This window comes from Gopherus evgoodei, chromosome 10, assembly GCF_007399415.2.
Source record: "Gopherus evgoodei ecotype Sinaloan lineage chromosome 10, rGopEvg1_v1.p, whole genome shotgun sequence".
NCBI lineage: Eukaryota > Metazoa > Chordata > Testudines > Testudinidae > Gopherus > Gopherus evgoodei.
Window position 1 is genome coordinate 65648808 of NC_044331.1, and position 13733 is coordinate 65662540.

Sequence of the window (13733 nt, forward strand, 5' to 3'; positions counted from 1 at the left end):
GAGATTATTTTTAAAATTTCCACTGAACATTTTCACATTTTAGGACCTCAAGTGAATTAATATTCCTGGCCCTAACAATTTATAGACATAGGGCACCACATGAAGTGGATCTAACTTCTCTTGGATTATTTTTTTTTACATTGTTGGGAGTGTTTGTGTGTAATTTTTGAGTGACGAGAAAACACTCAGTGTAAGTACATGTAATTATTTTTGATTATTTTTGTTATTTTACATTTCAGTGCTTTCTAACACATAGCTTTTGTGCCCCGCGGATTTTTTAACTTGTATTATAGAATTTTATTTTCTGCTCTCCTGAGATAACTCTAATCTTTGCTTCACAGTCTGAAAGCTCGACTCACAATTGTTTGGCATCTGCAAACCCTTTTCAAGAGAAAGGTAACCCCTTCAGGAAACACAGACATTTGTTACAGAGCTTAAATGGAAACACACATTACATCTAGTTTATCACTACATTAATTTATAATTAACATTTTACAATAAATGTCCTTTATTAAAAGTAGACATTTACAGATTGGAAAAAAATATAAATAATTTCAAGTACAAAATCAAGGTTTCTGTCAAAGGATGTAATAAAGTTATCAACATAAGGTCCAATTCTTGTTGAGTGATTTCAGTTTCCATTGAAGGAGTTCAGAATTGCCAATGAGATGATAGATAGGAGGCTCTTATGGGAGAGATGGGGCAGGGAGGATTTGATGGTAGAACTGAATCACAGTCATTTTGGATAGTATTTAAAACCCATCAGTGTTAATGCCATTTCATGACGCTCAATTAAAGGAGAAAGAGTACACTCAAATGAGACACTGGGATGCTGTTGCCTTCTCTGGTTCATTGTTTTTGTCTATGTCTGAAGGGTCCTATGATATCACTGATTATTATTGTCCAGGTGAAGAGATAAACTGATCCTGATAACTCTGTAAAAAAGATCTCATCACTTATCACAACTGACAGCTGCCTGGGAAATATGCAGAGATTTATTTGTTTGCTTGTTTTTAAGCTCTTCCAGGACCTCATTAATACTCTCATTGGAAACTGTCTATTCCAGTAAAGAGAGGGCTCTGAAATTTTTCCTAATTCCATTTGAAAAAAATGCCTCAGCAAGGTTCACAGGATTTATGGGAATTTGAATCCTTCTCCCACAACCCTTGGGCTCCCAGAAAACATTTTGAAATCTTCTACAAACAAGTGCTGGAAACTGTGGGACAGGTACTCAGAGTGCAGCACAACTGTAAAAATGGATCAGAGTGCTAGTGTGTACATGCGTAGAAAAGCACCCAAACGATGGCTAACATGGATGCACCACCACAATTTGCCTTGGTGCAATCCCACCAGTTCATTAAGTGTGAAATGAAAAGTGAAGCTAAGTGAAAAGATACTTCTCATGCTTTGTGTAACACTGTGATAACACATCACGCATTTCATATTTAGGGTGACCAGATGTTCTGATTTTATAGGGACAATCCCGCTTTTGGGGTCTTTTTCTTACATAGGCTCCTATTACCCCTCACCCCCATCCCGATTTTTCACACTTGCTGTCTGGTCACCCTCGTCATATTAAAACAGGACCTTAAAAGGAAGGCACTATATAAAAATGCTGCCACCTTACTCAAAAGACTTTTGCTCTCTATGCTAACTTTCATGACTAAAATGAATTTTTACTGCTTTTTTCTCCTATTATCACTGCAGAGCCAATACAAGTACAGAAGAGTGAGCTGGTGTTTATTGTGGCTTGTGCATCACCAAAAGAATTGTTAACTGGGTCCCTGATCTTTCAAGCTCCTGAACAAGGGTGAACCTCTGGGCCAGGACCTAAATTCTATTCACAGAGGCCTGGGGCCTAAATTATATTTACAGAATCTTTACAAGAATACAGCTTGACTTTAAGATTCCAGGTTGAGTATACAGGACTGGGCAGTTTTAAAAAACACCCTCCTTTTTATCTGACAGCTTTAACTGAGGCAAATATAGAACTCACAATGCTATTTTTACAAAGTCATTTTTCAGAATGGAACCACAAAGAAAATCAGATCAAATTATCTCTAATAAGGTAATCAATAAAAACAATCAAGAACCTCCAGAAAACCCGAGCTATCATTTGTTTTATGACAGTAGTATTCATCATCTCATATTTCACAATATTAACAGCACAATCACTGTTAGTAAATCTGTACAACTAATGACCTTTTAGAAAGAATCTTTAAAATGTGACAAATTCTAATAAGTGGAATTAAACGTTCAGTGATAGAATACAGTTCCTGTTAAAATTTGTAAATAATCCATTATAGATTCAGTAGCAAACTACCACTTTTTACATAATTTAATTACTGAAAGAGCAAAATTTTATGCACAACTCCAAAGAACTATTTTATCCAGAGTAACAATTTTTTTCTTATCTAATTTTAACTAGTGTCTGTTCCAAATTATTGTATCCTTTTCTACTTATTTTGATGCCAATTTTGCTCTATTGCCACAAATTTTTTATGAGTTTCCCCAAAGACATGGTTACACTGATTGTTACAACAACTATGTCCTTCCAGGCCCAGGATGTTGCCTGACCTCTGGTGGAGTGAGCCTTAACAGTCAGTGGGATAAGCAGACTGGTCAGCTGATAACAAAGTGAGATAAAATGTGTAATACCCACTTTGACAATATTTGGGATGAAATAATCTGGGGACCTTGGAGTGGCCAGTTATGGCCACAAATAGATGTGGGAATAGTGTTAAAAGATTTGGTTTTCTCAATGTAATATAGCAGAGCTCTGGCTATGGCTAGAGTATGTAGCTTCCTCTTCCCCTGCATGAAATGAGGTTTAGGAAAGCACAAAGGTTGACTGGTTTAGGTGGAACTCAAACAACCTTTGGAAAGAATTTTGCATTAGGTCTAAGTATTCATAGGTGCCGACTCTGTGGGTGCCCTGGGGCTGGAGCACCCCTGGAAAAAAATAGTGGGTGTTCAGCACCCAGCAGCAACAGCTGTTTGGCAGCGTCACCAATAAACTAATCTGAGGCTTCACCAAACAGCTGTTTGGAAGCTCGGGGAGGAGCTTGGGGGAGAGTGGACAGCAGTGAGTGACAGGCAGGGGCCTTGGGGAGGAGATGGAGTGAGGACGGGGCCTTGAGGGAGAGTGAAGGCGGGGCATTAGGGTAGGGGCAGAGCAGGGGCGGGAAGAGGCAGAATGAACAGGGCTGCCCGGGGAGGGGCAAGTGGGGCAATTTGTCCCAGGCCCCGGGCTCCACAGTGGCCCCCACGAGAACAGCTGAGGCTCCTTCCCCGGCCCCAGCCCGACCCAACCCTGCCTCCGCCCCTCACCCGGAGCCTCAGCGCATCCAGGAGTGTCCCTGGATAGCGCTGCAGTGTGGCTCCAGCAGGGCCCCTGAGCTCTGCCCCACTCAGAGCTGCGTGGTCAGGGGGTGGGGCTGCAAGCTCCAGTGGGGCCTGAGTTCCCTCTGCTCAGCATGGAGCTCGCAGCCCCGCCCCCTGACCACGGCTCTGAGCAAGGCGGAGCTCAGGGGCCCCGCTGGAGCCATGCTGCACTGCTGTCGAGGGAAGCTCCTGGATGGGCTGAGGCTGCGGGGGAGCGGGGGAGCCAGGGGTAAGGGGCCAGGGATAGTGGGGCTGGCTAAGGGGCAGGAAGTCCCGGGGACAGTCAGGGCACAGGGAGGGGGCAGAGGTTGGGGAGGGTCAGGGGACAGGGAATGGGGGGGTTGGATTGTGGGAATTCTGGGGGTCTGTCAGGACTCAGTGGGGAGGTGGATAGGGGTTGGGGCAGTCAGGGGACAGGGAGCAGGGATGGGGTCCCAGGGTGGTGGTGGGGGTCTCTGGGGGACGGTCAGGGGACAAGGAGCAGGATGGGTTGGGGATTCTGAGGGGGGCAGTTGGGGGGCAGGAAATGGGTGGGGTCAGATGGGGCAGGGTCAGGCTGTTTGGGAGGCACAGCCTTCCCTACCCTAAAGGTCATTCAGCACTTTGAGGCTTGCAGAAGAGCCAAGCTGTTAGCTTTTCCATTAGGGCTACCATCCCTTTCACTTCTCAAATGCCAAATTATTGTCTATGTTTAATTTCAGTGCATTAGGGAGATTCATGTCAGGGGAGGGTAGCTTCATTTAAAATTAGCCACTGGCGGAGGGATCACATGAGAAGAGCAATATACTTTCCAGCCCTACCAAGGGAGACCCCCCTCCACTGCATTCCCTGAGGCTTCAAAGGGGTTAATTCAGTGGTTCACAAACTTTTACACTGGTGATCCCTTTCACACAGCAACCTCTGAGTGCGACCCCCCCTTATAAATTAAAAACACTTTTTTATATATTTAACACTATTATAAATGCTGGAGGCAAAGCGGGGTTTGAGGTGGGGGCTGACAGCTCGCGACTCTCAGTAATAACTTCATGATCCCCTGAGGGGTCCTGACTCCCAGTTTGAGAACCCCTGGGTTAATTTAATTTTAGCACCCTGTGTCCATTCACATGCATGTGCTATTTTGAGCATTTCAGTTTTCACAACATAGGCTCATCCCAGATTCTGGAACAAGCTCAAATGCTCAGTTCGTGAAGTATGTACATAAGCTATACTAAAGACAAACCCACAGTAACCGTCTCCAGTTTGTGAAGGACCCCATGGAGCCAGTCTCTAGGAAACAGATAAATGCTGAGAACCAGTGACACCTTAGAAAGAAATTTTCTCAAAACTGGGTTTGTGCCAAGATGCAGAAGGTTTATTTTTTCCAGGGCCCCCTGTGGTGGGGCAGCAAGTGGGGCAATTTGCGACGGGCCCCCCACAAGAATATAGTATTGTATAGTATTGCAATTTTTTTTATGGAAGGGGCCCCCGAAATTGCTTTGTCCCAGGCCCCCTGAATCCTCTGGGCGGCCCTGAGAATGAAGGTGGGGCTTTAGAGGAAGGAGCAGAATCTATGTAAGTGCCACGTTTTCTTTATGGAATGGAGGTATACAGGGGTTCAACCATCAGTGTCTGAAGCTTGCTCCCTCTTCTTGAAGGGTATGTCTACACTACAGCTGCTACAGTGGAACAGCTATGGCACTACATCTGTGCTGCTGTAGTGTAGACACTTCTTAGATCAATGAGTTTTTTTCTGTTGATATAGTTAATCCATCTCTCCAACAGTCATTAGTTAGGTCAATGGAATAATTCTTCTGTTAACTTAACTGCATCTGTACCAGGGGTTAGGTCAGCCTAACTACAGCACTGCTGCTGCAAAATTTTTCACAGTCTGGAGTGACATAGCTAAGTCAATCTAATTTTTAGTGTAGACCAGGCCTGAGATTAAGATGGTGGATGGAACACTCTGAGAGGGGCTGAGCACAGAGCTCCATAAGCTTCAAAAGGACAGTGATGAGGGTCCCATGCTGGAGTAGTATCTCTGACTGCTGGGTAAGCAGGCAGTAGACCCTTGTGAAATTTGGACACTGTCAGATGAAGGAAGACCAAGAACAACTGTATTGGTAGATGATATGCCGATGTTACTGCCAGATGGATGTTGACTGTGTTAAATGAAAGTCCAGTATGTTTTTACTACAGCAAATAGTCAAGAATTTTCAGTACCGGGGCCTGCATGGGGTTTAGACTGTATTAGGCCGCATCAGGGAGCAGTCAGCTGTATCAGGGTGCGTGCAGTCAGCTGTATCAGGGTGCGTGCAGTCAGCAGTTCAGCAACCTGAGGAGGCATAAGGACTTCCTTTTTCAGTGGGTAATTTGCGGTTAAGGCTTATCAGAGTTTCCAGACATGAACTGCCTCTCATCAGCCAGTTGCCCACATAGGACTAGACACTGATGCCCTTTTCCCTAACGTGTGACACCACTATAGTCAGGACCAGTGCTAGAGTTTTTCGCGCCCTAGGCGCATGGCCATTTCGCTGCCCAGCGCGCCATTCCCGCGGCTCTGGTGGAGCTGCCGCAGCCATTTCTGCGGAAGGTCCATTGGTCCGCGGCTCCGGTGGAGCTGCCGCAGCCATGTCTGCGGAAGGTCCGTTTGTCCGCGGCTCTGGTGGAGCTGCCGCAGCCGCGCCTGCGAGAGGTCCACCGGAGCTGCGCGGGACCAGCGCGGACCATCCGCAGGCATGACTGTGGCAGCTCCACTGAAGCTGCAGACCAATGGACCCTCCACAGGCACGACTGCGGCAGGTCCACCAGAGCCACGTGCTGCCCCCCCCCGGCAAAATGCCACCCCCCGAAAATCCTGGCACCCTAGGCCATTGCCTAGTTCGTCTCAATGGAAGCGCCGACCCTGACTATAGTGAGGCATTTCATAAACACTCTCAGGACTGTGGAAAATCTGAAAGGCAGTACCTTATACTGTTAATGATTCGGACCCACTCTAATTACAGGTATTTTCTGCGGGCCAGGTGGATGGCAATATGGAACTACACATCCTGTAAGCCGAGAGGTACAAACTAGTCCTGAGGTTGAAGAGATGGAATGTCAGAGGAAAGCACTACCATTCTAAATCTGAGCTGGTGTATATACTTCTTCATTCTTGTAAGGTCTCTGATGGGACTCAGACCCTCTTTCTTCTTCAGAATAAGGAATATCATGAGTAGAAGCTTCTTCCTCTGTACTCCCAAGGAACCTCTTCTATGGCTCCCAAACAAAACAACAAAACCACTTCCTTTTGTAATAGGTCCTGTGAAAAGAGTCCTTTGAAGAGGAATAAATAAAGAAGAGTGAGAAGAAAGCGTAGCATGAAAATTGATGTTATAGCCATAGCGGATGATGTCCTGCACAAAACTGTTGGCTGTAATCTCTTACCATGCCCAATGGAAGAGGTGAAGTGATTTCCAACAGTTGTCTCTCCATAGTCTTGACATTGTTCTCAACATGCACCCCATCCAACTGGCTGCCTCTGTGACAGAGGAGGAGTATGACAGGAGCCTCCTGATATAACAGGGATCTTTTCTGGGTGATTATGGGCATTAGATGGCCTTTGCCAATGTGAGGGCTGCCACTAGAAGAACTTACAATATAGTGCTGGGGTGCATATGCTTAAAGATTTCAGTGTTGCCCTTGAATCCTTTAGGGAATGGACTGCTTCATCCATCCAGTTGCTGTAGAGCTCTATTACATCAAATGGTAAGTCCTCTATAGTCACTGGAACTTCATTTGGAATCCCAGAAGTCTGTAACCAGGTTACAATTTGGTTGGTGCATTGTGACTGCTGTAGTCATGGATCTAATTGCCACATCAGACTCATCCAAAGCCACTTGTAGCACTAACTTCATTACCATCTAGCCTTCTTTGATGGCACTTCTCAGCTTCTATCTGGAGTTCTGTGGGAGCCTAGTTAGGAAGGGAGTTACCCTTTCCTACATTGAAAAATTATCTTTTACTAACAAGGCTTGGAAGTTTGCAATGTGAAATTGGAGGAAGGCTGATGAATAGGCCTTTACACTGAAAAGTCTAGTTGATTGGGGTCCTTATTTTTTGGACTGCTCTAACATGGACCTGGTCTTTTTCTGGACTGCAGTTACCACAAGGGACTCTCATGTCAGATGCATGTAAAAATGTTCCCAAGCCCTTACGTGACACTAGATAGCACTTTTCTACTTGCTTCAAAGTAGGAGAAAGCTAGGTGAGTGTACCACATTCCCTTTGCTGGGTTCAGTATGCCCTTATTAATTTGCAGGGCAATTCTTGTTGGCACTGAGGAGCTGAGAATATCAAACAACATGTGCATGTCCTCTTGGATCACCATTGTCTCAATGTCCAAGGTTTCTGTTAGCCTCAAAAGCAGGTCTTGTAAAGTTCTAAAGTCATTGACAGCTGGTATGTGTAGAGTCCAAGGCCTTGCATGGAAAAGATGAGGATTCCTTTAGCAGGTAGGGCAACTGGAGTATTTTCCAAGCCATCTCCACTCCTGGTATAAGAGGCCTGGCCATCAATGCTGATAGTGACTGAGACTTCCTCCTCTTTCCTTTCATATGTTATGAGGCCGCACTCCTAGACCTAGGGAAAGGTGGGGCCCAGTAGGAATATTCTATAGGAACTGACCAGACTGCAGTTGACCTGTGCATTGCCAGTCATGTTTAGGTGTATTGGATGCTTCAGGAACAAACCATAGGGTATCCCTCTGATCTAACAGGAGCGGGCTCTTTGCTTGATATTCAAAAGGTGGAGATCTAATTTGCCTGGGAAGCACTTTGATGCTAAAGTAATGGGCTTTATGGAAAACCCAGCTATATGCTTTCTATAGCCTTCCTTCATGTTCTCATTTGCCTTTAGGTTCTCCCACCAATACAGCTACTGCTGCTCATCGGGGATGCAGTAATTAAGTCAAATGGGAGCGCTCTCTCCCACTAGTGTAAAGCATCCGCACTAGCAACGGTGCAGTTGCACCGCTGTGAGATCTGTAGTGTATACATAGCCTAAGAATGTTTTGAACTTGAACAATATCCAATTTTTGTTTGCATCTAGGTAAATTCACACCATATCAATTCAGTTAACCTGTAACCTTAGTTATATCTAGATATTTTATTGTGCACCAAACATTCAGATTTTTATCTGCTTTTTGTTGTGTTTGCTTTTTTACCTGAATAACTATGAATTTACAATTGAAAAGACTTTGGGCCAAATTCACCACTGGCATAAGTGGATGCAACTCCATTTAAGTCAATGAAATGCATAAGCTTATATCAGTAGCAGACTCTTTGCATCCATTAATTCTATCCCTTCCTTTGGGAAATTCACAGAATAGCACTAATAGTAGCTCTTGATGGGCAACATATGTTACATCCTGATAACAAGAGGGAACATGATTCTGGTTGGCAAAATAGGGTGAGATCCACAACGATCTCAGAATGATGAGAGGATAAAATTTTTTTTGAGGACTCAAGCAGAAAAGCAAAGTAAACAAGCACTAGACAACAGTGCAATATGTTGTTTGTCAACTGATGTTCCACTTGTTGTTTCAGTTAGAATTGAATCATAATCCCAGACACGAAAGGCCAGTGATAATCAATCAAATCATCCAGCTCTAAACTGAATTTAAAGTTGCAACTTCCATATTACTAATAATGCTGATAAGCTATTAGCAATTCACATTTCACAAAAATATGTTTAACAACCTTAAAAGTAAACATTATAGGAGAAAGAGAAATAATGATTTCATATGAAAATTCAATTCCAAATGCGGGTTACAATCTACATTACTTCCCTCATTTGTTTAAGAAACAAAGTGAAACAGAGCATTTCCTAAGAACTAATTTCTTTAAAAAGAATTAAAATAATAGAAAATTCTCTAATGATCTTTTAAGTGACAAAATGTAAAACTATTTAAATCATCACAACCTGTAGCCAATTTACACAAATTGAGTTCTTTGGAGAAGGGGGTAAGTTTTTATGCCTCTACAAATGATATCTCGCCATTTATGCCAGCAACCTCAATATGTCATGTCAAATTCACTTTTACTTTGACAAAATGCAGAAAAACTGAAACAACGAGAATGCCACAAAATATATTTTGGTATTCTTCCTATTTATCTATCAGTCTTTTGTAAAGAACAGGCTACTGGAAAAGCACAGATGAAGGTACGGAGAAATCAGAAGCCAGAAATTAAAAGATGACATGACTGGGTACGTTGGTGCAATCCTTATTTTCAACATAAAATTGCTTCTGGCTTTAAAGTGAAACGAAATACCACTGAGATTTTAAGAGAGTCAGCAAATTTTGTTTTCACACACTCAATATGTCAGATGCAGTTTTAAGTATAAGGCAGGGAATGCTAGCTCATTAAAACTTGAAGATATGCATACAATTTTACTTTACAACAAAAAGAACCTGGTGGTATCTTGGACAAACATACTGAAATTATGGAAATTTCCCTGTCAGAGAATGACAAGCAGAATTAGACTACGGAAGCAAGTTTTCTAATAAATCTCATTTTTTTCCCAGTCAACTTTCTATCCATACAGATCTCTGCCCTGGCAAATACTACATTTCAACTTGCAAATCTCAAATGCAGCACAATATATTGCAATTAGTACAAGTGACAAAAGAGGTTTGTTTTTTCTGGAATATATCTTATTTAGTTGGGCCCTGTTTCTGCAAACTGATCCACTTGAGTGGATCCCAGTGGAGCCCCAGAAATGGAGTCTTAGTGTGAATTCTTTGCATTGTTCAATGAACATACAGATTGTACATGTTCAGTAACTATATATGATTAGACACTACCTGAACCAGATTCAAAGGGCAGTATGCTCCAGAGGAGTTGGGACTGGATTTGGGGACAGATAACCTGGGTTCTTCCTGACTCTGCCACTCACCTGCCATGTGTTAAGCACTTTGAGAACTATCGATAAAAAGAGCTACCGTACTTAGCTCTGAGGTCTAGAATTTCACCTCAACTACTTAATGTTGCACCTGAGTTAACAGCACCGTTTCATTATAAAATTGCAGTCATATCTGGGCCCCATTCCTGCTGCTATTGTGATCAATGACAGAACTCTCACTGGCTTCTGGAAGCAGGGTTGGGGCCTTCAAGACTTTAAGCATATCCTGGCTCTACTCCTACAGGTGCTGAGTTCCTTCTGAAAGATTCTGCTTGCTCTCATTTCCCATCATTCAGTATCTTTCTGGATAGGCCCCTGTTACATATTCAGGCCAAATGAAGTTCAGACATAACACAATGCGCTTCAAGACTGTCAGAGAGAAAGACTGACACCCATACTCCAAAAAACAAGTTTTCATTCATGTTATTTATCATTTTAATATTTTAAATGACATAGTTTAAGGGGCTATGCTTACAACAAAATGAAAAGGTAAAAGAAAAATGCTATTCTGATATGGTGATATATTAACGTTAAAATACTCTAACACATGACTGGGTTATATGGAAGTATGTCTGGCCATTTTCTTCTATCTTTACATTTACACAACTATATTATTGTACCTGGAATAGTAATATTACTCCCTTCCTGTAGTAAGTGAAACAGTACACAGATTGCAAAAGTTCTGCATTTTCCTAGAAAAATTAGTCAGATTCCTTTAATTCTTTATTTTGGCCCGTATATAAAAAATGGGGGGAGGGGGAGAACGTAGAATGGAGCACCAAAAAATAAAAACAAAACTCTCCAAAACCCAGAGAGTACAATTTTCAAAAGTACCCAATGACATCAAAAGGACTAAGGCTCCTAAATCATTTAGATGCTTTTGAAAGTTTTATCCACAGTGGCCTTTATTCAAAGAAACATTTGAAATGCTGAAAAAAATATACAGTAGATGTATAATTTCTTTAAACATATCAAAAGCTTTTATCGTGTTAGTGGTAAAATGGAGATTTCAGGGGTAATGCGTTACATTTTAAGTTAAACTGCAAAGAAAAAGGCTTAACATTTTGTTGAGTACTGCATGTCTATTAGACACATACTTACACAAAAAAGGGCATCAGCTGAATAAGTGTCTCTTTTTGGGGGCTAACTGTGAATTCTGGCACAGTTTGAATAATTTTGTTCATAACATTCCGTAAGTAATTTTGTAGCTGTTTGCGTCGTTCCTCAACAAACTTTGCATCCTGCAAAAGAAAAAAAGAGTTGAATTGTACAAAAGATGTTTTCCATTCTAAAATGCCAGACAGCAATAATGACATGAATTCTGATTGATGACTTGTTCTTATCTCAGCCACCTGTAGCAACATATTATCTAATACATTTGCAGTCAGGGTAGACAGAGACAAGTCATGTTCAACATTATATAACTTGGTTATGGATAAAACCCTGACCATGACACTCTGACATGATGCTGAACATAACTTATCCCTGTCTACCCGCAGTGTATTCTTCCCTGAGAGAAAGGCCTCTTCTATAGACTGTTTTCTTTTAAAGGACTGTTATTGAGGCCTAGATGTCAAGCCCTTTCAGGACTAGCAACTTATACAGTCCTTTAGGGAAATGGAGGTACTTTTCCTCCCTTCTAAGAAGTTTATGAATTCCTCCTCTCCCTGCCCTCATATCATGAACTTTTTAGAGGCTGGATACATACATCTCATGATAGACCCATATTTAACTATAACAGCAGACATATCTCCCTCCGTTTAGTAACACATTTTGTAAACGAATTTTATATAACAGTCTATTTTTTTAACTAGCATAATATATCATTGGTAAGATGCTTTGGAAAAGAGGTTTTATTTAAGTGTTAATGTTTTATGTCTCTGGCATCAATGAATGGAGATAACTGTACCATTCCTCATTCCACTGTGAGACTTACAGACTGAAAGCCTAACAATAGTACGTCTACTTAGATTTCATAACTTCAAAACATACATATTTTTGTCTGTGGGAAATACAATTATAGTAGAGTATAATACAATCTGTCAGCAAGCATAATACACTAGAGTGAGACTGTAATGGATTTACTGAGAAATCAGACTCTTTTTTGTATTAGCGCCAACAAGCTATATCTCAAAAATTCAGGCATTCTTCTTACCTGGTTTAAATGTCAGACTATGCTCTTCAGGCATGAAGCCTCAAACTATTATAAGACAATTATAGCTTTCAAGGGACCAGTAAAAGCAGCAAAGAATCCTGTGGCACCTTATAGACTAACAGACGTTTTGGAGCATGAGCTTTTGTGGGTGAATACCCACTTCCTCACATGCATCTGAGGAAGTGGGTATTCACCCACGAAAGCTCATGCTCCAAAACGTCTGTTAGTCTATAAGGTGCCACAGGATTCTTTGCTGCTTTTACAGATCCAGACTAACACGGCTACCCTCTGATAAAGGACGAGTAGAGTTCCTATTTTGTGTAAAATGTGTCTAATCAACCACTGTTATTAATCTATTCAAGAAAAGTGCTTAGAAATGTACAAGTTCCTGTTTCTTGCTAAAAAAAGATAATAGATGGAAATATGCTTAAAATGTTACCAAACCATTCCATTTAATCAAAAACAAAAAATTCATAGGCTGGGTTGCCACATATTGGATTTGAGTTGAAGGTTAGCTCTTCTCACTGGTAGAGTCAGCTGCTCCAGGCATAAGGCTTACCTGGCCACTTGTCTGGATTTTGAAGCAGTACTGTAAAGTTCTAAGAAGTTTTGCCATCTTTGCCTTTAGGAAAAGTTGGCATGACAGAGGTATTTTTGGAACAAGGGTCCTAAAGAAGAAAATGAGATGGGATCCCAGAGACTGGCTTTCCAAAATAATTTAAATATTAATAAAATTTAAAAAAATATATTAAACATTTGGCATTGCCTTGTCAAATATTGGAAAGAAAGGCTCCAATTTTGCAAATGCTTATGCCTGTGCTTAACTTTAACTGCCAATATGTATTCTGTTCCCAGATTGCTAAATGTATAAGCCCCATTTACAGGAAGGAATTTTACAAAATTCAGTGCAACCATCAATTGAGCTGAACTGCGTGGAGCCCTAATGTAGACAAAGCTCCTGAAACTGGATGCATTTTTACCACCGTGTCAGTTAAATTTGCATCTAAACAACATGGGATGAAACTCTAAGCCCTCTGAAGTAAATGGCAAAACTCACATTGACTTCAACAGATCCAAGAGTGTATCTATGTTGTTTAACTTGGTTAAAAGCACCAGCAAGTGCCATAGTAGGACTCCCACTAGTAAAATATGTGGGATTTTTTGTAAAATTATCTGGTAAGGACATGACTCCAGAATACACTACACACGTTCTCTTCTACCTCACAACACCTTGCCTCCCTATGTATAATGTTTTAGAACTAGCAGGAATACCCAA

At 41.7% G+C, this 13733-nt stretch overlaps 1 protein-coding gene across 1 annotated transcript in view; it reads right to left on the bottom strand.

Moving 5' to 3' along the window:
• The window catches only part of SNX29 (sorting nexin 29), a 472917-nt gene that overhangs the window by 62648 nt on the left and 396536 nt on the right, over positions 1-13733 (bottom strand). Inside the window, exon 21 of the mRNA XM_030578064.1 lies at positions 11404-11543. Coding sequence (XP_030433924.1) covers positions 11404-11543 — 140 coding nt within the window. The remainder of the gene's footprint in view (positions 1-11403; positions 11544-13733) is intronic.